We start from the raw sequence: 24,370 nt of genomic DNA on the forward strand, positions 1-24,370 counted from the left end.
TGGCTTGGTCCTCAAAGGAAACCTACCTCTACGGACCTACCTATTACGGTAGATGCAGTGGTAGGTGCATGTAACGTATGTAAGGATAGCCCTCTTTGGGGCTAATCTTTTACTCCCCTCTATCATTTCTAATCTTTAATCAGGGTAATATGATTTTTATTTAAAGAGGCTACTGGGGCATGGAGTAGCTGGATAAAAGATACAGGGCTTGTGCTCCAGATATTGTGACCTAGCGATGCCCCTGGCTCTGACACATCATAAATATGGCGCAGAAAATCTGCCAAAACACAAGAAAAGCCAATAATAAATCCCCTTGTGTTCATACTTAGGAAAATCTTCAGGCTGATCCTTTATCCGAATCCTCCACAATTTTCTCTCTTATTCTGATTTTGTTACATAATTGTACAAGTTCTCTTATTTAATGTGAAGTTTATTGCAAGTTTAATGCATTTCATAAAACTCAACATATGTAGATGTTCAATAAGAACAAGACTTCTCCCCTTATGGCTCCTCTCATATGTAAAAAGTTTTTCATCAAAGTAAAATGTTTGCCACATTCTTAACATTAAAATGTGTTTTTCCTGTATGAGAGACGTGTTTAGAGATGGGATTTAAATGTAAGACATTTGTCACATTGTTAACACAAACCGCTTCTCCCCTTTGTGAATTCTCTCATGTTCAACAAGTTTGGATTTCTTAATAAAACATTTCCCACATTCTGAACATGAAAACGGATTTTCCCCTGTGTGAATTCTCTCATGCTGAACAAGACTTGATTTTTTAATAAACCATTTCCCACATTCTGAACATGAAAACGGGTTTTCCCCTGTGTGAATTCTCTCATGTTTAACAAGATCCGATTTCTGGAGAAAAAATTTGCCACATTCTGAACATGAAGATGGCTTCTCCCCTGTGTGAATTCTCTCATGCTGAACTAGATCTGATTTTTGAATAAAACATTTGTCACATTCTGAACAAGAAAACGGCTTCTCCCCTGTGTGAATTCTCTCATGTTTAACAAGTTTTGATTTTTCAATAAAACGTTTGCCACATTCTGAACATGAAAATGGCTTCTCCCCTGTGTGAATTCTCTCATGTACAAGAAGATTTGATTTTTCAATAAAACATTTGTCACATTCTGAACAAGAAAATGGCTTCTCCCCTGTGTGAATTTTCTTATGCTTAATAAGATTTGATTTTTTAGAAAAACATTTTCCACATTCTGAACATGAAAACGGTTTCTCCCCTGTGTGAATTCTCTCATGAAGAACTAGATCTGATTTTTGAATAAAACATTTGCCACATTCTGCACATGAAAACGGCTTCTCCCCTGTGTGAATTCTCTCATGTACAAGAAGATGCGATTTTCGAGAAAAACATTTGTCACATTCTGAACAAGAGAACGTCATTTCCCCTGTGTGAATTCTATCATGCTGAACTAGATTTGATTTTTTAGAAAAACATTTGCCACATTCTGAACATGAAAACGGCTTCTCCCCTGTGTGAATTCTCTCATGTACAAGAAGATGCGATTTTAGAGAAAAACATTTGTCACATTCTGAACAAGAGAACTTCTTCTCCCCTGTGTGAATTCTCTCATGTACAAGAAGACTTGATTTTACAGAAAAACATTTTCCACATTCTGAGCATGAAAACGGCTTCTCCCCTGTGTGAATTCTCTCGTGCTGCACTAGATCTGATTTTTGAATAAAACATTTGCCACATTCTGAACATGAAAACGGCTTCTCCCCTGTGTGAATTCTCTCATGTACAAGAAGATGCGATTTTAGAGAAAAACATTTGTAACATTCTGAACAAGAGAACGGCTTCTCTCCTGTGTGAATTCTCTCATGCTTAACAAGATCCGATTTCTGACTAAAACATTTGCCACATTCTGAACATGAAAATGGCTTCTCCCCTGTGTGAATTCTCTCATGCTGAACTAGATCTGATTTTTGAATAAAACATTTGTCACATTCTGAACAAGAAAATGGCTTCTCCCCTGTGTGAATTCTCTCATGTTTAACAAGTTTTGATTTTTCAATAAAACATTTGTCACATTCTGAACAAGAAAACGGCTTCTCCCCTGTGTGAATTTTCTCATGCTTAATAAGATTTGATTTTTTAGAAAAACATTTTCCACATTCTGAACATGAAAATGGTTTCTCCCCTGTGTGAATTCTCTCATGAAGAACTAGATCTGATTTTTGAATAAAACATTTGCCACATTCTGAACATGAAAACGGCTTCTCCCCTGTGTGAATTCTCTCATGTTCAATGAGCCTTGATTTTTTAACAAAATTTTTCCCACATTCTGGACATGAAAAAGGCTTTTCCCCTGTTTGAATTTTCTGATGTGTGAGAAGATTCCATTTATGAGTAAAACATTTGTCACTTTTAGAACTAGAAAACGTCTTCCTGGTTGCAGCTCTTAGATGCTCGGCTGCTCTGTGGTGGCTCCTTTTTGGACTTTTAGTCTGTGTTGTATCAGAATAGATGCCCAATGTAATAGGATCAGATGATAGATTGTTGCGGTGAAGTTCTGAGGGTAAATCCTTTCTGCTGTTGTTTTCTATACATGTATCTTGTGTGATCCCACAATCATCAGCTTTAATATCTGATATCAGATGTTCCTCTGAGCCACAAGTAACGTCATCTGCCGGGAATAACAGGTTGATCAATAACAAAGTTAATAAAATCTGTAATGATATAAGTATTTATAACATTTTATATATCATATCTCACCCTCTAATATCATATATCACCCTCTAAGATAAATCAAACAAGTCCAAAACCAGGGTAAAAAATGTCCAGACTAAAGATAAATGCTAATTTGTACATATTTGAAGCTTTATATTTCAATATATCTACATATTTGCACCCCCACACCTGTATATGACTGCACCCCTACACCTGTATATGACTGCACCCCTACACCTGTACATGACTGCACCCCTACACCTGTACATGACTGCATCCCCACACCTGTACATGACTGCACCCCGACACCTGTACATGACTACACCCCTACACCTGTACATGACTACACCCCTACACCTGTACATGACTACACCCCTACACCTGTACATGACTGCACCCTTACACCTGTACATGACTGCACCCCTACACCTGTACATGACTGCACCCCTACACCTGTACATGACTGCACCCCTACACCTGTACATGACTGCACCCCTACACCTGTACATGACTGCAACCCTACAGCTGTACATGACTGCACCCTTACACCTGTACATGACTGCACCCTTACACCTGTACATGACTGCACCCTACACCTGTACATGACTGCACCCTTACACCTGTACATGACTGCACCCTACACCTGTACATGACTGCACCCCTACACCTGTACATGACTGCACCCCTACACTTGAACATGACTGCACCCTTACACCTGTACATGACTGCACCCCACCTGTACATGACTGCACCCCTACACCTGTACATGACTGCACCCCTACACCTGTACATGACTGCACCCCCACACCTATACATGACTGCAACCCTACACCTGTACATGACTGCATCCCCACACCTGTACATGACTGTACCCCTACACCTGTACATGACTGCACCCTTACACCAGTACATGACTGTACCCCTACACCTGTACATGACTGCACCCTTACACCAGTACATGACTGTACCCCTACACCTGTACATGACTGTACCCCTACACATGTACATGACTGTACCCCTACATCTGTACATGACTGCACCCCTACATCTGTACATGACTGTACCCCTACATTTCTGCACCTCTTTACTCCTATTGCTGCATTTTTATTTTTATGCAGTTGAGATGCATTTTTTACTGCAAACTGTGAATGTACAATGAAAATCATACATTCGGTAAAAAGCACAATGGGGGTCTTCATTATTGACTTTCAGAAGGGCCCACAATTTGGGCACCATTGGGGAATCCACCACTTTTCCAACATGCTTTTTGGCGCACAATTAGAGCTGCAGAAAACTGGTGTAAGGAGTTCTATTGGCTCCAGATTTATGAAGCCAGGAGCACAGTCTTTACAAATCTGCCACACCCTGCGGGCGCTCACTTTTCTTACACTGAGTGCACCAGTTTTTTCTGGTGAACTCAGTTTAATGGGTGAGCAACAGATTCATGTCAGACTTCTGTGTCACAATCCTTTTACAAACACTTCATAACTACAAGTGCAATCGATATGAACTCCCTAGACCAGCTTTTAGTTGCAATAATTTTGCACCAAAAATTTTACCCAATAGAGACGGAAATATCTCAGATTCACAAGCAGTGCCACAATTTTGCGCCCATAAATAGAACAAGCCATGAGAGTCAGATAAACACCAATAATGTGGCAGCACTATCACTATTTTCCGTTTCAAAGGCTTTATAAATGCCCCCTATTTTGTGGTAGTGGATATAGGCAGAAATAATGTGGCAGAGTACTCACCATCCTGGGGGTCCTTGGCACCAGCGTCATGTCCTCCTTCCCAGGCTCCATCCTCCGCACATATCTGGACCTGCTCTCTCTCCATTCTGTGTCTCAGACCCTCAGTCCAAGCTCCTCCAGTAAGATCTTCCACCAAGAAGTTCTCCTCATGTGAGTTGTGCTTGGGTTTCTTATACTTCTTGGTCTGCCCCCTTTTGTCTCAACAACCTCCCCCATGTAAATGAAGGGTGTTGGTCCCACTTCCTTATCAGCGAGGCTTTTTGTTTAAGAGTGTCTTGTTATAAGTGTTCTCCTTTGTTATGGGTTTATCATCCCTTCCCACCAAAGAAAGGCCAGGATGTGTCTGTCTGATGAAACTAGATAACTTCATTTGCAAATCTTTACCATGTGAAATGTCGCCCTGTGATTCCCTACTGATTCCACATCCTGAACAATAGGGAATGCAAATCCATGCAGACAAGGCGTCTCCAATGATTATGGGACTGCCCTGTCCGGGAAATGGCTTCATGGAGCAGAAGAATATCATACAATGAAGTGCTTTTTATGTCCAATCAAATATTGAGATATGTTTTTATTTTTTAAATAATTTTAGTAAACATTTTTAGAATTTCTTTCCAGTAACAAAATCAGTATTGGTGCTGTATAGTAAACTTTTGTTAGTAACATTTGTATTTCAAACTGCTGCTTTTTTATAACTGTATTATACAGTCAAATACATACATTTTTTTACTCCAAAATATTGTAAAAGTTTTAATTTCTTATATGACTTTTTAATTCTTCAATATATTTGTCATATCTTAACTCTTAAACAATGGCAAAGTGACGAAGACTCTTTTTCCGAGTTTACATCTAAAATAAAACATTATCACTAGATATGAGCGAGCACTAAAATGCTCGGGTACTCGTTATTCGAGACAAACTTTTCCCGATGCTCGAGTGCTCGTCTCGAATAACGAGCCCCATTGAAGTCAATGGGAGACTCGAGCATTTTTCAAGGGGACCAAGGCTCTGCACAGGGAAGCTTGGCCAAACACCTGGGAACCTCAGAAAAGGATGGAAACACCACGGAAATGGACAGGAAACAGCAGGGGCAGCATGCATGGATGCCTCTGAGGCTGCTTAATCGCACCATTATGCCAAAACTATGGGCAACAGCATGGCCATGACAGAGTGACAGAATGAAGCTAGATAGCATCTAAAACATCCAATAATTGACCCTGACACTATAGGGGACGGCATGCAGAGGCAGCAGCAGCAGCGGCAGGCTAGAGAGTGGCATGGCGACATACTCTAAATGGACTCAGGCTTCAAACCAATGGGTGGCAGAGAGGAACCAAAGGAGATGAGCAAGAAGCGCTCAAATAATATCGGTACATGATAAAAGTTTGCCAGTATATTTTGTGGATTACACAGCAGGGTGGCGACAAAGTTAACATGGAAGCCATGAAAACAACCCAAAATTCTGCCTGACACAGCTCGTTTGATAAGGGGACCATGTATGGAGGCAGTGAACTAGTAGTAGATTAAAGGTGCTGCAGTTAAAACTATGTTAGTTGGATCCTGGCATGGAGCTGGCGCTCCGCTGCCAGGCGAGCTTTCGCCAATCCAAGCCCCTGTCTCTAGGCTACTCCCCAAACAGCACTTCTAAGAACCTTTTGTATAAGATCAAGTGTAGTAGCGTTCTTATAAGTTTGGGATATGGCGGGTGAGGGGAATGTAAACAGATGCGCAAGAAGCGCATGATGCGCATGGAGCTGGCGCTCCGCTGCCAGGCGAGCTTTCACCAATCCAAGCCCCTGTCTCTAGGCTACTCCCCAAACAGCACTTCTAAGAACCTTTTGTATAAGATCAAGTGTAGTAGCGTTCTTATAAGTTTAGGATATGGCGGGTGAGGGGAATGTAAACAGATGCGCAAGAAGCGCTGAAATAATATTGGTAAATGATAAAAGTTTGCCAGTATATTTTGTGGATAACACAGCAGGGTGGCGACAAAGTTAACAACTTTGATGTGGAACCCATGAAAACAACCCAAATTTCTGCCTGACACAGCTCGTTTGATAAGGGGACCATGTATGGAGGCAGTGAACTAGTAGTAGATTAAAGGTGCTGCATTTAAAACTATATGGACGACTTTTGGAGGTAGCAATGGAGACAACGTGTGGAGGCTGCTATGGAGACAATTTAATTTGGATAGTGCCTGTATGTGGCAGTCCAAAAAAGTTTTCAAACCAGAGGAGCAGGTAGGTGGCCCTCCAGAAAAATGAAATAGATTGAGTGCCTGTATGTGGCAGTCCAAAAAAGTTTTCAAACCAGAGGAGCGGGTAGGTGGCCCTCCAGTAAAATTGAATAGATTGAGTGCCTGTATGTGGCAGTCCAAAAAAGTTTTCAAACCAGAGGAGCAGGTAGGTGGCCCTCCAGTAAAATGGAATAGATTGAGTGCCTGTATGTGGCAGTCCAAAAAAGTTTTCAAACCAGAGGAGCGGGTAGGTGGCCCTCCAGAAAAATTGAATAGATTGAGTGCCTGTATGTGGCAGTCCAAAAAACTTTTCAAACCAGAGGAGCAGGTAGGTGGCCCTCCAGTAAAATGGAATAGATTGAGTGCCTGTATGTGGCAGTCCAAAAAAGTTTTCAAACCAGAGGAGCAGGTAGGTGGCCCTCCAGTAAAATGGAATAGATTGAGTGCCTGTATGTGGCAGTCCAAAAAAGTTTTCAAACCAGAGGAGCGGGTAGGTGGCCCTCCAGAAAAATTGAATAGATTGAGTGCCTGTATGTGGCAGTCCAAAAAAGTTTTCAAACCAGAGGAGCAGGTAGGTGGCCCTCCAGTAAAATGGAATAGATTGAGTGCCTGTATGTGGCAGTCCAAAAAAGTTTTCAAACCAGAGGAGCAGGTAGGTGGCCCTCCAGTAAAATGGAATAGATTGAGTGCCTGTATGTGGCAGTCCAAAAAAGTTTTCAAACCAGAGGAGCGGGTAGGTGGCCCTCCAGAAAAATTGAATAGATTGAGTGCCTGTATGTGGCACTCCCAAAAATTGTTTAAAACAGAGGACCGGGTAGGTGGCCCTCCAGAAAAATTGAATAGATTGAGTGCCTGTATGTGGCACTCCCAAAAATTTTTTAAAACAGAGGACCGGGTAGGTGGCCCTCCAGAAAAATTAAATGCATAAAGTACTATAGCTAGAGCCAGTGGGCCCTGTCAAAAAATAGCCAGTTTCCTCTGCTTTACTGTACAAAGAGGAGGAGAAGGAGGAAAATGAGGAGGAGGAGGAGTGGATCAATTATTCAGGTTGAGCTTCCTTCACCTGGTGGAGATTGGAAATTATGAGAAATCCAGGCTTTATTCATCTTAATAAGCGTCAGCCTGTCAGCGCTGTCAGTCGACAGGCGTGTACGCTTATCGGTGATGATGCCACCAGCTGCACTGAAAACCCGCTCGGACAAGACGCTAGCGGCAGGGCAGGCAAGAACCTCCAAGGCGTACAGCGCCAGTTCGTGCCACATGTCCAGCTTTGAAACCCAGTAGTTGTAGGGAGCTGTGTGATCATTTAGGACGATGGTATGGTCAGCTACGTACTCCCTCACCATCTTTCTGTAAAGATCAGCCCTACTCTGCCGAGACTGGGGACAGGTGACAGTGTCTTGCTGGGGTGACATAAAACTGGCAAAAGCCTTGTAAAGCGTACCCTTGCCAGTGCTGGACAAGCTGCCTGCTCGCCTACTCTCCCTCGCTACTTGTCCCGCAGAACTACGCACTCTGCCGCTAGCGCTGTCAGAAGGGAAATACTGTTTCAGCTTGTGAACCAGGGCCTGCTGGTATTCATGCATTCTCACACTCCTTTCCTCTCCAGGGATGAGAGTGGAAAGATTTTGCTTGTACCGTGGGTCCAGGAGAGTGAACACCCAGTAATCGGTGCTGGAATAAATTCTTTGAACGCGAGGGTCACGGGATAGGCAGCCTAGCATGAAATCTGCCATATGCGCCAGAGTACCAACGCGTAAGAATTCACTCCCCTCACTGGCCTGACTGTCCATTTCCTCCTCCTCCAACTCCTCCAACTCCTCTTCTTCTGCCCATACACGCTGAACAGTGAAGGACTCAACAATGGTCCCCTCTTGTGTCTCGCCAACATTCTCCTCCTCTTCCTCCTCATCCTCCTCCACCTCCACCTCCTCCGATATGCGCTGAGAAACAGACCTAAGGGTGCTTTGGCTATCAACAAGGGAATCTTCTTCCCCCGTCTCTTGTGACGAGCGCAAAGCTTCCGACTTCATGCTGATCAGAGAGTTTTTCAACAGGCCAAGCAGCGGGATGGTGAGGCTGATGATGGCGGCATCGCCACTGACCATCTGTGTTGACTCCTCAAAGTTACTCAGCACCTGACAGATATCAGACATCCACGTCCACTCCTCATTGTAGACTTGAGGAAGCTGACTGACCTGACTACCAGTTCTGGTGGAAGTTGACATCTGGCAGTCTACAATGGCTCGGCGCTGCTGGTAAACTCTGGATAACATGGTCAGTGTTGAATTCCACCTCGTGGGCACGTCGCACAACAGTCGGTGAGCGGGCAGTTGGAGGCGGCGCTGCGCTGCCCTGAGAGTGGCAGCATCTGTGCTGGACTTCCTGAAATGCGCACAGATGCGGCGCACCTTCGTGAGCAAATCAGACAGATTGGGGTATGTCTTGAGGAAACGCTGAACTATCAGATTTAACACATGGGCCAGGCATGGCACATGTGTCAGTCTGCCGAGTTGCAGAGCCGCCACCAGGTTACGGCCGTTGTCACACACAACCATGCCTGGCTTCAGGTTCAGCGGTGCCAGCCACAGATCAGTCTGCGCCGTGATGCCCTGTAATAGCTCTTGGGCGGTGTGCCTTTTATCGCCTAGGCTCAGCAGTTTGAGCACCGCCTGCTGTCGCTTAGCGACGGCACTGCTGCTGTGCCTAGAGCTACCGACTGATGGCGCCATGCCCACGGATGGTAATTCGGAGGAGGAGGAGGTGGAGGAGGGGTGGGAGGAGGAGGAGGCATAGTAGGCCTGAAACACCTGGACCGAGGTAGGCCCCGCAATCCTCGGCGTCGGCAGTATATGACCAGCCGCAGGGTCAGACTCGGTCCCAGCCTCCACCAAGTTAACCCAATGTGCCGTCAGCGATATATAGTGGCCCTGCCCGGCAGCACTCGTCCACGTGTCCGTGGTCAGGTGGACCTTGTCAGAAACGGCGTTGGTCAGGGCACGGATGATGTTGTCTGACACGTGCTGGTGCAGGGCTGGGACGGCACATCGGGAAAAGTAGTGGCGGCTGGGGACCGAATACCGAGGGGCGGCCGCCGCCATGAGGTTGCGAAAGGCCTCGGTCTCTACTAGCCTATAGGGCAGCATCTCCAGGCTAAGCAATCTGGAGATGTGGACATTAAGGGCTTGGGCGTGCGGGTGGGTTGCACTATATTTGCGTTTCCGCTCCAGCGTCTGGGGTATGGAGAGCTGAACGCTGGTGGATGCTGTGGAGGATCGTGGAGGCGACGATGGGGTTTTTGTGGCAGGGTCCTGGGCAGAGGGCTGACTATCAGCTGACACAGGGGAAGGAGCAGTGGTGTGCACGGCCGGAGGTGAACGGGCTTGTTGCCACTGAGTGGGGTGTTTAGCATTCATATGCCTGCGCATACTGGTGGTAGTTAAGCTAGTAGTGGTGGAACCCCTGCTGAGCCTGGTTTGGCAAATGTTGCACACCACAGTCCGTCAGTCATTCGGTGTTTCCTTAAAGAACCTCCAGACTTCTGAAAATCTAGCCCTCGCCGCAAGAGCCCTCGCCACGGGAGCTTCACTAGTTGACACATTTGGCGCTGATGCACCAGCTCTGGCCCTGCCTCTCCGTCTGGCCCCACCACTGCCTCTTCCAACCTGTTCTGGTCGAGGACTCTCCTCCGTCTCAGAAGCACTGTGTTCACCCGGCCTCTCAACCCAGCTTGGGTCTGTCACCTCATCATCCTCCGATCCCTCAGTCTGCTCCCCCCTCGGACTTCCTGCCCTGACAACAACTTCCCCACTGTCTGACAACCGTGTCTCCTCATCGTCGGACACCTCTTTACACACTTCTTCCACTACGTCAAGAAGGTCATCATCACCCACAGACTGCGACTGGTGGAAAACCTGGGCATCGGAAAATTGCTCAGCAGCAACCGGGCAAGTGGTTTGTGAGTGTGGGAAGGGTCCAGAAAACATTTCCTCGTAGTATGCCGGTTCAAATGCCAAATTTTCCTGGGAGGGGGCAGACTTGGGGGGAGGAGGCTGAGGTGCAGGAGCTGGAGGAGTGCCGATTTCGGTGACATGGGTGGACTGCGTGGAAGACTGACTGGTGGACAAATTGCTTGAAGCATTGTCGGCAATCCACGACATCACCTGTTCGCACTGTTCTGGCCTCAACAGTGCTCTACCACGAGTCCCAGTAACTTCAGACATGAACCTAGGGAGTGTAGCTCTGCGGCGTTCCCCTGCTCCCTCATAAGCAGGTGGTGTCTCACCCCGCCCAGGACCACGGCCTCTGACCCCTGCAGTAGTTGGACGCCCACGTCCCCGCCCTCGTCCTCTACCCCTAGCCCTCGGGTTAAACATTTTGAAAATGAGAGTTATAACTAATTTTTTTTTAACTTTTTTTTGTGTTTTTTTGGTTTTTTTTGTGTTTTTTAGTTTTTCAAACCAAACGATGCTATCCTATTGCTATGGCTATTTTCTAGCCAAGTATGAAAGCACACTACTATGCCAGATGAGATGACGCTGAGTTATTAAACAAAATAAACGTAAAATAAAAAAGGAAATGGCAGACTGTGCCTAATTGAAATCCAACCCCTAATAAATTTTCCCACTTCGGTCTTTGCAATGGATATGTGCGTCACTAAGCGCAAAACACAGCGGTCGCAAGTCTCACTACAAATTGCTCACAATTTGCTAGTAGATGCACTGCAGCAAGGACAGCCACCAGCAGATCAACCAGAAATCAAATATATATAACGCTACTGTAGGCGTAAGTAAGCCGTTTGGATTCTCCTATGGCTATTTTCTAGCCAAGTATGAAAGCACACTACTATGCAAGATGAGATGACACTGAGTTATTAAAAAAATAAACGTAAAATAAAAAGTATATGGCAGACTGTGCCTAATTGAAATCAAACCCCTAATAAATGTTCCCACTTTGGTGTTTGAGGTGGATATGTGTGTCACTAAGAGCTAAACACAACGGTAGCAAGTCCCCCTGCAAATTCCTCACAATATGGTACTAGCTGCAAATAAAAAAAAAAAAAGTATAACGTTATTGTAGCCCTAAGAAGGGCTGTTGGGTTCTTGTAGAATCACTCCTGCCTAACACTATTCTAATAGAACACCCTAACGCTTTCCCTGACCAGCAGCAGCTCCCTAGCGGCATCCAGACACAGAATGATCCGAGCAGCGCGGGCAGCGGCTAGTCTATCCCAGGGTCACCTGATCTGGCCAGCCAACCACTGCTATCGACGTGTAAGGGTACCACGTCATGCTGGGTGGAGTGCAGAGTCTCCTGGCTTGTGATTGGCTCTGTTTCTGGCCGCCAAAAAGCAATACGGCGGGAGCTGCCATTTTCTCGAGCGGGCGAAGTATTCGTCCGAGCAACGAGCAGTTTCGAGTACCCTAATGCTCGACCGAGCATCAAGCTCGGACGAGTATGTTCGCTCATCTCTAATTATCACCCTTTTAAAGTAAAAAGTAAAACAATAAATAGAATGAAAAATACATTTGTTAAATTTAAAACATAAATTCCGGTGTCTGATCACATTAATTAGCATCAATTATCTAAATTCTGTGGCGTCTTAAAATTTCAAGATTGTAGCTGATGCCCTAAAATAAAAGGAATATTTTTATTTCTTAACTTATTAAACATAAATTCCTTCATAAACTATAGATTTGAAGTTTTGTAGCATATAGACGACTTAGATTTTTTAAATTAAATTAAATAAAGGGTTCCATGCACACAAGCGCTTTATGAAAAAAAATAATGGAAGCAGAGCCGTATCGTTTAACTGTGTACCGGAGCGAAAAATACATTCTGTAAACAACAAAGAAGGAAAAACAAAAATAGGAAAAACAAGCCAAAAATTATTTCACAATTATATAAGCGACAAGAAACTAGAAACTGAAAGTGCCAACCACTGAGCAACAACATGGGGTCATGGTGGAGGGAGAAGAGCAACAACATGGGGTCATGGTGGAGGGAGATGAGGAATAACCTGGGGTCATGGTGGAGGGAGATGAGGAATATCCTGGGGTCATGGTGAAGGGAGATGAGGAATATTCTGGGGTCATGGTGGAGGGAGATGAGGAATAACCTGGGGTCATGGTGGAGGGAGATGAGGAATAACCTGGGGTCATGGTGGAGGGAGATGAGGAATAACCTGGGGTCATGGTGGAGGGAGTTGAGGAATAACATGGGGCAGGGCCGGCTCCAGGATTCGGTAGGCCCCTGGGCAACAGAGCCTCAGCGGGCCCCTTTGCAGTGAATATACAGGCGGTCCCCTACTTAAGGACAACTGACTTACAGACGACCCCTAGTTAAAGACGGACCCCTCTGCCCACTGTGACCTCTCTGGATGTTACTATAGTCCCGGATTGCAATGATCAGCTGTAAGGTGTCTGTAATGAAGCTTTATTGATAATCCTTGGTCCCATTACAGCAAAATATTTTGAAACTCCAATTATCCAAAAAAAAAGAATTGCCTCGAACTACAATTCTAAAATATACAGTTTCGACAAATTCAACTTAAGAACAAACCTTTGGAACCTATCTTGTACGTAACCCAGGACTGTCTGTATATAGTCCCTCGGTTTTAAAAATGAATGTGGCCAGTAAATAACAAATAATGAAAATTACCTCACCTCATGCAGGTCCAAGGCTCCCACTATCCTGATCACCTTTTCTGCCATAAGCTTCAACGCAGCATATTCTGTGCAGTAGGGACACAGGCGGCGTGCAGTCGTCACGCCAGCCAGCATCCTGCAAAGTGTACAGAGACACTCTGATGCAATTGAGTTTATAAAAATGTATACAGTTGTCTAAGTAATGCCCTTTGTTAAAACTGCAGTATTGCATATAGAACACTGAAGTAGAAGTCCAGCTTAGTTTATCTGCTGGCCAGTCAGCTATTCTTTAAAAACAGTATAACCCACAGAATGGCAGCGATGTGTTTTATGACCCTGTTTCTCTGATTTAACCTCTGATCTCCCGCTGTCTTTCCCGGAAGATCTATTACACTGACACTTCTGCAGGACGGCACATGGTAGCGTGGTGTGTTCAACTCTGCTGCTTGTAAATTATGCTGCTTTCTGTAGTGCTCCGAGCCTGCACTGTGCCGTAGAGCAGTACAGCTGAGTGAGTGCTCGGCTGTGGAATTTCACGACACTGACTGCACGCCGCTCAAGTGTGTTGAAGCTTAAGCAGTACACTGATCTCACCTCACCGATGTTTGCCGGTGAATGGAATCTTTCCCTGTAGTGAGTATCTGTCGTCCCGGTCCGGCCCTTTCACTGAGCAACCCCTTCGCTCTGCAGGGTCATCTGCCTAGCCTCCCAGTTGAGAAGCAACAGTGAGAAGAGTGTCGTGGGCCCTTCTGGAAGCTGTGGGCCCCGGCACTTGCCCGGGTATGCCGGGTGCTGACGCCGGCCCTGACATGGGGTCATGGTGGAGGGAGATGAGGAATAACCTGGGGTCATGGTGGAGGGAGATGAGGAATAACCTGGGGTCATGGTGGAGTGAGATGAGGAATAACATGGGGTCATGGTGGAGGGAGATGAGGAATATCCTGGGGTCATGGTGGAGGGAGATGAGGAATAACCTGGGGTCATGGTGGAGGGAGATGAGGAATATTCTGGGGTCATGGTGGAGGGAGATGAGGAATAACCTGGGGTCATGGTGGAGGGAGATGAGGAATAACCTGGGGTCATGGTGGAGGGAGATGAGGAATAACCTGGGGTCATGGTGGAGGGAGATGAGGAATAACCTGGGGTCATGGTGGAGGGAGATGAGGAATAACCTGGGGTCATGGTGGAGGGAGATGAGGAATAACATGAGGTCATGGTGGAGGGAGATGAGGAATAACATGGGGTCATGGTGGAGGGAGATGAGGAATAACCTGGGGTCATGGTGGAGGGAGATGAGGAATATCCTGGGGTCATGGTGGAGGGAGATGAGGAATAACATGGGGTCATGGTGGAGGGAGATGAGGAATATCCTGGGGTCATGGTGGAGGGAGATGAGGAATAACATGGGGTCATGATGTAGGGAGATAAGGAAAGGGTCAATCTGTTCAATGTTTCTTTTTAAATAAAGGAAAATCCCCTGACTGATGATATGAGGAAGAATAATGTGAATTTTCTAACGACTTTTTTTGGTTTTGCCTTTCCATTTTTTTCTCCCCACTTTTAAAAAGCAATAACTTTTTTTATTTTTCCATGTAAAGAGCTCTGTTTTGATTTGTTTTCTGTGTAACAAATTGCACTTCATAGTGATAGTATTTAATATTCTATGCCATGTACTGGGAAGCAGAAATTTTTTTTTGAATGCAGTGAAAATGATGAAAAAATGCATTTGCGTCATTTTCTTGTGGGCTTGGATTTTACAGCTTTCACTGTGTGGGTGAGTGGTGTCATTTTTTGTGACTTTTGATGATCTTTTCAATGCTTCTAATATTAGGACGGTGTGACCTTTTCATCACTTTTTATTGAATTTTCAAAATGGCGATATCTAATGTGTTTATGATCTTTATTGTGTATTTATATTAATATGACTTCTAGCGAAAGGGGGGTGATTTGAATTTTAAGCTTTGTTTTAACTTTTATTTTTTACTATTTTTAAGACCCCCTAGGTTACTTTAACCCTGGGTTGATCCTACCATATACTGCCATACTGCAGTATGGCAGTATATGGAGATTTTGTACATTATTTATTGAATTGTGTAGTTAAAACGGGATGCAAAACGATACAGCCTCGGATCTTTGTATGACCCAAGGCTGTCCTGCCAACTGATTTCTGCCTCTGATGACTTCAGTAATCAAATCTAATATGGCTGAGCCCATGCGCCCCTTGGGCCTCCGGAAGCCTTACCAGAGGCATTTACAGGTCAGTACTGCCACCGATCGCTGGTGTTACCGGTGAGTGTTTGCTGCAATATGCAGCAAAGGCCCACCTTGCATGGAGAGGGCTCAGCCCATCTCGGGATGAAGTGCAATGTCACATCAATAAGACTAAAATAGACCAATCACTGGGCCCAGGTGGGACATACCCTGTATACTACATAACTTGATAGATCTTTTTTTTATATATATACTTGAAGATTCCTTAACCCCTTATGGATTTATTTTTCGCCCCCACATTGAAAAATCCGTAACTTTTTACATATCTTTTACATTTCTTTGTGTACAGAGCTGTGTGAGGGCTTATTTTCTGCATAACAAATTTTACTACTCCATGACATTATTTATAATATCATGGCTTATACTGGGAAGCTTGAAAAAAATCAAAATGTGATTAAAATCGGCAAAAAAAAAACACATTTGTGGCACTTTCTTGTGGGATCAGTTTTTAGGACTTTCACTCTGGACTCCAAACGGAACATCTAATTTATTCTTTGGTTCAGTACGATCATGGTGATACCAGATTTATACAGGTTTTATTGTGCTTTAATACATTTTCAAAAATTAAACAAATGTGTAAAAAAATCCAATTTTGCCATCTTCTGAGTCTAATAACTTTTTCATACTTATGGAGCTGTGTGAGGTGTCATTTTCTGAAAAATGAGCTGATGTTTTCATTGCTACCATTTTGATGCCTGTGCAACCTTTTGATTACTTTTGAATTAATTTTTTATGGTATGTAAAATGGTGTAAAAGTAGCATTTCAGACATTTGGGTACCATATGGGTTCCACCATCTGTAATAACTGTTTTCATATTTTCTTTGAGATGTAGTGATATCTAAACTCATACCTGTTTGTGATTATTACTGTATATTACGTTTTATATCAATTATAGCTAAATTGGGGTTATTTTTTTTTTTTTTTTAATTTTCATTATTTTTGCATTCTAGCATTGTAATCTCTATAGCCATTCCCTATTGTGTGCACATTTATACAGAATGCTGAGGATTTTTACTGCAATTTTCACCCTTGTCAATGCCAGGGTCAGACCCCAATGGAAAATCGATTTATACCCTTGTAAACCTGTTATTAGCCCTTTAGCTGCACCCGCTAAGGCACTGCAGTCCAGGTTTGACTACGGTTTCAAAGGGGTTAAATACACAGGATTGAAGCTTTTCCATTCCTGGGTGTTGGTGCAGGGACTTGGCTGTGATAACATAACCAGCAGGCACCAGTAGGACCTGATGTCCTGCAAACTTCCTCTGACACTGTAAAAACCTGATCATTGAAGGGTGGTCATTGAAGGGTTAATAGTAAGGATGAAAACTAAATTGTGTCTTTAAAATGAAAAATAAAAAGATGCATGTCCTGAAATAATAATTCCTGCTTCTGACAGATGAGGGTATCATTTTTTATGTTAACGTATGTGCAAGATATAGCATGGGCAAACATTCGGCCCCCTGCTGGAGAGAAGATGGGTGAGCAGACCCCTCTCAATAGAGAAGAGCAGGACTGGCACCAGAATACAGCAGAATATAGGACATTTCTTTGCCCGGTCACGGTGCGGTGATTCAATGTATGCTGACCCCACCGTGACTGGACAAAATAGACATCTACGGGGACTGATAAAATTTTTGGCTGGATATCGGTCCCCATTATGTTTTGTGTGCATTGGTTCCATAGGCCTTATGCACTTGTATTAATGCAGGAGGGGTGTGTGCTCCATGGAAAGCAGCCATTATATGGGACATTTCCTATATCATGTGGAGCAGCCGCCCAGTTCAGCCATGGTGTGATGTATGCAGGTGCTATAGACCTCTATGGGGCTGAGATCCGATCAGGGTCTCCCATATGTTTAGTCACCATAGGTTTTAGTTATACAGGGGGAAATTTATCAAACACCTGTATACGATAAAACATCAGCTGATCCTTTATCCGAGCTCCTCCCTATTTTTCTCTTTTTCTGATTGTGTTATATAATAGAAGTTCTCTAATTCAGTCTGAAGTTTAATGGTTATTGCATCTCATACAACACAACATCAAACTCCATTACAAATGCAGATGTTCAATAAGAACAAGACTTCTCCCCTTGTGGCTCCTCTAATATGTACAAAGTTTTTCATCAAAGTAAAATGTTTGCCACATTCTTAACATTAAAATGTGTTATTCCTGTGTGAGAGTTGTGTTTAGAGATGGGAATTCATTGCAAAACATTTGTCACATTGTTAACACAAACTGCTTCTCCCCTGTGTGAGTTCTCTCATGTTTAACAAGATCTGATTTCCTAATAAAACATTTGCCACATTCTGAACATGAAAACGGCTTCTCCCCTTGTGAATTTTCTGATGTGTGAGGAGATTCCATTTAAGAGTAAAACATTTGTCATATTTAGAACAAGAAAATGTCTTCCTGGTTGCAGTTCTTAGATGCTCGGCTTCTCTGTGGTGGCTTCTTTTGTGACCATTAGTCTGTGATGTATCAGAAGAAGTGCCCAATGTAATAGGATCAGATGATAGATTGTTTAAAAGGAATGTCTGAGGGTAAATCCATTCTGTTGTTTTCTATATATGTTTTTGTGTGATCCTACAACCATCAGCATTAATATCTGAAGATATCAGATGTTCCTCTGAGCTCCGGCTAACGTCATCTCCTGGGAATAACAGGGTAGGTAACAGAAAAGTTAATGAAATCTGTGAAGATATAAATATTTATAAAATTTCTACATAATTGTTTTATTTCAAACTATTTCTGATTTCAGCATCACATTCTGAACACACAAAACAGCTTCTCTACTGTGTGAATTCTCGGTAAAACATCATGCAAACTAAAAACATCGTTCACATTGGGGTAATTTAACTTAGGATTTTATTTTTATTTTCTCCTATAGTTGCAACTTGTTTTGGTGCATTTGCATTTTTGCACCAAAATAAGCCACTCCAATCGCTTAGAAAAACATCACAGCAACAGAATTTTTCTGATATATCTAAAGACTCCCGAAAAAAGTCACAAAACTCAGCTGCCTGATATTTCATCCTCTAAGATAAATCAAACAATTCCAAAAGCAGAGGAAAACAGAAAAATGTCCAGACTAAAGATGAATGACCCTTATTCTGTACATATTTAAAGCTTTATATTTCATTTCATCTACATCTTTGCACCCCTACATTTCTGTAACTCTACACCTCTATATCTCTGCCCCCCTATTTCCCCTTACCACTGTTCCTGCATTCCTACAACCGAATACTTGCACCGCTATACCCCGAGGTTCCTGTACCTCTACATTTCTGCAACCCTATAACTCTATGGGGGTCATTTACTAAGGGCCCGATTTGCGTTTTCCCGACATATTACCCGAATATTTCCGATTTGCGCCGATTTTCCGTGTATTGCCCCGGGATTTTGGTGTACGTGACCGGATTGTGGCGCATCGGCTCTGGCATGCACGCAACGGAAATCGGGGGGCAGGGCCGAACGAAAACCCAACGTATTCGGAAAAACCGCCGCATTTAAAAACGGAAAATGTGTCGCTTGGGACACGCTTACCTTCACTTGGTCCGGGTCGTGAACTTCAGGGCATCCGGATGCTTTTCAGCGCAGCAGCGCGACCTGGTGGACGGCGGAGGAACTACCTTGATGAATCCCGGCCGGACCCGAATCCACCGCAGAGAACGCGCCGCTGGATCGCGAACGGACCAGGTAAGTAAATCTGCCCCTATATCTTTGTTAGTGACTTTCATCCGAAACTGTATATCAAAATTTATCGTTATGCAGCTGAGATGCATTTTGATCTAAAGCCTTTGAATGCACAATTAAAACCATACATCCACTTTTTGAATACATGTGCAATCTATTTACCCTCCCTAGACTAGCTTTTAGCTGCTTTCATTTTCCACCAAATATTGCACCCAAAAACAAGTCTCTGAATCACAAGTGGCCAAAAAAATAACAAGTTGTAAGTGTCGGAAAAACACCAATATTATGGCAAAGACACCTCACAAATTAGCCACAAGAGGATCAACAAGGATATAAAAAACACAGGTATTTTTGCGACTAAACACCAAACTAGCTGTGCAGCATAAATAACCATTTATCCTGCCAACCCTCAAAGTAAATTGATCATCAGGAGAGAAGTGTCCATCAGGGGGGACCTCTGTTTTAAGCTTTGGAGCTTGTTCCTGTGTTGGACGATGGAGGTGTCAGAGTAGTTCAATTATCAGGCAGAGAGTAATTAAATAAATAATTGTGTTGTCCGATAACATTGACACAACCGAAATATGTTGTAGCCACGGAGAACTAGCGAGACCTCTGTGCGTCATTATTTTATGTCCTTTCAGTACGAGGAGGGTTCAAGGTTAGTGCGGAAATGTGACATAAAATTAGAGATAACAAATAAAATCACACATAATAATATATTGAAAACATCATTGATGGATTTGGCAACATCTTGTCGTAGGAATTCAGCTAAAGTTTATTTTATTGTTATTGGACCCATAAACTGGACATAAATACAGACCATCCGGATCGTCACAGATAAAATGGTTTTACATATCTAAACACATAAAGACTTTAAAATGGTTTCTCCCCTGTGTGAATTCTCTCATGCTGAACAAGATTTGATTTCTTACTAAAGATTTTTCCACATTCTAAACATGAAAACGGTTTCTCCCCTGTGTGAATTCTCTCATGCTGTACAAGACTTGTTTTTTGAGTAAAACATTTGCCACATTCTGAACATGAAAACGGCTTCTCCCCTGTGTGAATTCTCTCATGTTTCACAAGGTCTGATTTCTGACTTAAACATTTTTTACATTCTAAACATGAAAACGGCTTCTCCCCTGTGTGAATTCTCTCATGCTGAACAAGACGTGTTTTTTGAGTAAAACATTTGCCACATTCTGAACATGAAAACGGTTTCTCCCCTGTGTGAATTCTCTCATGCTGAACAAGACTTAATTTATGAGTAAAACATTTTCCACATTCTGAGCATGAAAATGACTTCTCTCCTGTGTGAATTCTCTCATGATGAACAAGATGTGTTTCCCGATTAAAACATTTTCCACATTCTGCACATGAAAACGGTTTCTCCCCTGTGTGAATTCGCTCATGCTGAACAAGACTTGTTTTTTGAGAAAAACATTTGCCACATTCTGCACATGAAAATGGTTTCTCCCCTGTGTGAATTCTCTCATGCTGAACAAGACTTAATTTATGAGTAAAACATTTTCCACACTCTGAACATGAAAATGACTTCTCTCCTGTGTGAATTTTCTCGTGCTGAACAAGATTTGTTTTCCGATTAAAACATTTTCCACATTCTGAACATGTAAACGGTTTCTCCCCTGTGTGTATTCTCTCATGCTGAACAAGACTTGATTTATCAGTAAAATATTTTCCACATTCGGAACATGAAAATGACTTCTCTCCTGTGTGAATTCTCTCATGCTTAACAAGGTTTGATTTATGAGTAAAACATTTTCCACATTCTGAACATGAAAATGACATCTCTCCTGTGTGAATTCTCTCATGCTTAACAAGACTTGATTTATGAGTAAAACATTTTCCACATTTTAAACATGAAAACGGCTTCTCCCCTGTGTGAACTCTTTCATGTATCACAAGATTTGATTTCTTAATAAAACATTTGCCACATTCTGAACATGAAAACGGCTTCTCCCCTGTGTGAGTTCTCTCGTGATGAATAAGGTGTGCTTTCCGATTAAAACATTTTCCACATTCTGAACATGAAAATGGTTTCTCCCCTGTGTGATTTCTCTCATGTTGAACAAGATTATTTTGTTCAATGAAACATTTTCCATTTTCTGAACATGAAAAAGGCTGCTCCCCTGAGTGAATGTTCTGATGTGCGAGATTCCAATTAAAAGTTAAATTTTTCCCATGTTCAGAACATGAAAATGTCTTCCTGGTTGCATCTGTTAGATGCTCGGCTGCTCTGTGGTGGCTTCTTTCTTGACTGTACATCTGTGATAAATCAGAATTTATAGGACAGAATGTAATAGGATCATATGATAGATTGTTGCAATGAAGATCTGAGGGTGAATCCTTTCTGCTGTCGTGTTCTATATATGTATCTTGTGTGATCCCACAATCATTAGCTGTAATATTTGAAGATGTCAGATGTTCCTCTGAGCTCCAGTTATAATCATCTGCAAGGAACAAGATGTTAAATAATAACAGTTAATAAAATCTATAATGATATAAATATTTATAACATTTCTGCAAAAATAATTGTTACATTGATTTATGTCAAATGATTTCTGATTTCTGCATCACATTCTGGAAACATCTTTTCTCCTGTGTGAATTTTCAGTAAAACTCAGATTTCAGAGTAATGCATTTGTCATGTTGGGGGTCATTTATCTCAGGATTTTATGTTTATTTGCTCTTATCTTTTTGGGTGCATTTGCATATTTGCGCCAAGAGCCTAGCAAAGTTGCAGAAGAATTTAAACTTTTGTGCAACTCTAGTCACAAAAACTCAGCTGGTTGATATATCACCCTCTAAGACAAATCAAACAAGTCCAAAATCAGGAAAAAAGACAGACAAATGTCCAGACTAAAGATGAATGACCCCTATTTTATACATACAGACGGTCCCCTACTTAAGAACACCCGACTTACAGACGACCCCTAGTTACAAACGGACCCCTGGATGTTGGTAATTTCCTGTACTTTAGCCTTAAACTACAATGAACAGCTATAACAGTTATCACAGGTGTCTGCAATCAAGCTTTATTGTTGATCCTGGTTTTTATGACAATCCAACATTTTTAAAATTCAATTGTTACAGAGACCAAAAAGAATTTTGCTGGGGTTACAATTATAAACTATACAGTTCAGACTTAAATATAAACTGAACTTAAAACTCTGTGCACAGCATTGTGTCGCAGCTAGCACAGTGCAGCCGCGGCACAATCCTGATGGAAGCACTTCCTAAGTTCATGTACAATCAGTTTGCAGATGTATTTATGTGCAGTTTACGCTAGAATTCTGGTGCAGACTGCATAATAAATGTGGCCCATGTTGCTCATTCCCAATTGCATGTTTTTCGTTTGAAACACATGTGCTATGCCCCTGGGTGCATTGGGACATGACAAAAAAAGTGCAATGAATAATGCTGCCAATCCAACTCAAATTCTTTGTTAATATGGAATAGAATAGTGGAATGTGTTGTGTTATACAACATTGTGATAAATATATGTGTACATACAGAATCACAAACATATATATTTACATCCATTACTTGTATACTACACATCCATGCACATTATAGCATAGATACGTGTTACACATTCTAAGGACACACATATTCTGCCAATATACACATCCTTTATTTATGGAAATTACTGGCTCATATACAGTGGATATAACAGATATTCACATCCAACATATGTACCAGATTCTTGGAAACATTTTGAGGTAGTGGATGTAGGCAGAAAGGAGGGGACAGATGAGAAATCAGTTCTAGAAAGTATGGAAGGCTGTCAGTACTTACCATCCTGGGGTCCCCTGGCACCAGCGTCATGTCCTCCTTCCCAGGCTCCCTCCTCCGCACATATCTGGACCTGTTCTCTCTCCATTCTGTGTCTCAGTCTCTCAGTCTAAACTGCTCCAGTAAAATCTCCAACAAAAAGTTCTCATGTGAGTCCTACTTAAGTCTCTTATACCCCTTGGTCTAGCCCCTCTTGTCTCAACAACCTCCCCTATGTAAATGAAGGGTGTTGGTCCCACTTTCTTTGTTATGGGTTTAGCACCCCCTTCCACTGAAGAAATGAGGCCAGGTTGTGTCTTTCTGATGGACCTTGATAACTTCATTTGCAAATATTTACCATGTGAAATGCCCCTTTGTGATTCTCTACTGATTCCACATACTGAACAATAGGGAATGCAAATCCATGCAGACAAGGCGTCTCCAATTACCATGTGACTGCCCTGTCCTGGAAATGGCTTCATGGAGCAGAAGAATATCATACAATGAAATGTTATTTTTGTCCATTCAAATTTTGAGATCTTTTTGTATTTTTTAATAATTTAAGTATGAAATTTACCCGTAAGAAAATCAGTATTGGTGGTGAATAATAAACTTTTTATTGGTAACATTTGCTATATGTTACTATATTATACAGTCAAGTAAATACTATAATTGGAATTGCCAAAGTTTTACTTCAACATTATTGTAAAGGTGTTCATTTCTCTATGCAATTTTCAATTCTTCCATATATTTGTCACATCTTTTACTCTTAAACACTGGCAAAAAGCCAAAGCCGTGAGCTCCTTTTACAAGTGTACATTATCTAAAATAAACCATTATCAACGTTTTTAAATAAAAAGTAAAAAGAATGCAATGAAATATATATTTGGGAATTTTATAACCAAATGCCAGTGTCTGATCACAGTAATCATCATCAAATATCTAAGTTCTTTGTCATGTCAATATTTCAGGATTACATATGATGTCCAAAAATAAAATAAATATTTAGATGTCTAAACTTTTTAAACATAAAATCCTCCGTAAACTATGATTTTGAAATTTTGTTTCACATAAACTAATCGGATACTTTTTATAATTAAGTTAAATAAATACTATGATAACACAGACATATTGTTTTACTTTGTTGAAGAGCGAAAAATTATGTAAACAACAAAGAAAGGCAGAAACTAAAGTAATGTAAAAATAATCCAAATTATCTAATGAATATATAAATAAAAAGAAACTGAAAACAAATAAAAACTGAAAGTGCCGA

General features: G+C 42.3%; 1 protein-coding gene across 1 annotated transcript in view; it reads right to left on the reverse strand.

The window, feature by feature from the left end:
• Positions 1–539: 539 nt before the first annotated feature.
• Positions 540–24,370, reverse strand: part of LOC140076182 (uncharacterized) — a 229,682-nt gene continuing 205,851 nt past the window's right edge. Inside the window, 4 exon segments of the mRNA XM_072122697.1 lie at positions 540–2,584; positions 4,839–4,956; positions 17,845–17,939; positions 20,175–21,444. Coding sequence (XP_071978798.1) covers positions 630–2,584; positions 4,839–4,956; positions 17,845–17,939; positions 20,175–21,444 — 3,438 coding nt within the window. The 3' untranslated portion in view covers positions 540–629.

The sequence above is a fragment of the Engystomops pustulosus genome, chromosome 8 (assembly GCF_040894005.1).
Source record: "Engystomops pustulosus chromosome 8, aEngPut4.maternal, whole genome shotgun sequence".
Classification (NCBI taxonomy): domain Eukaryota; kingdom Metazoa; phylum Chordata; class Amphibia; order Anura; family Leptodactylidae; genus Engystomops; species Engystomops pustulosus.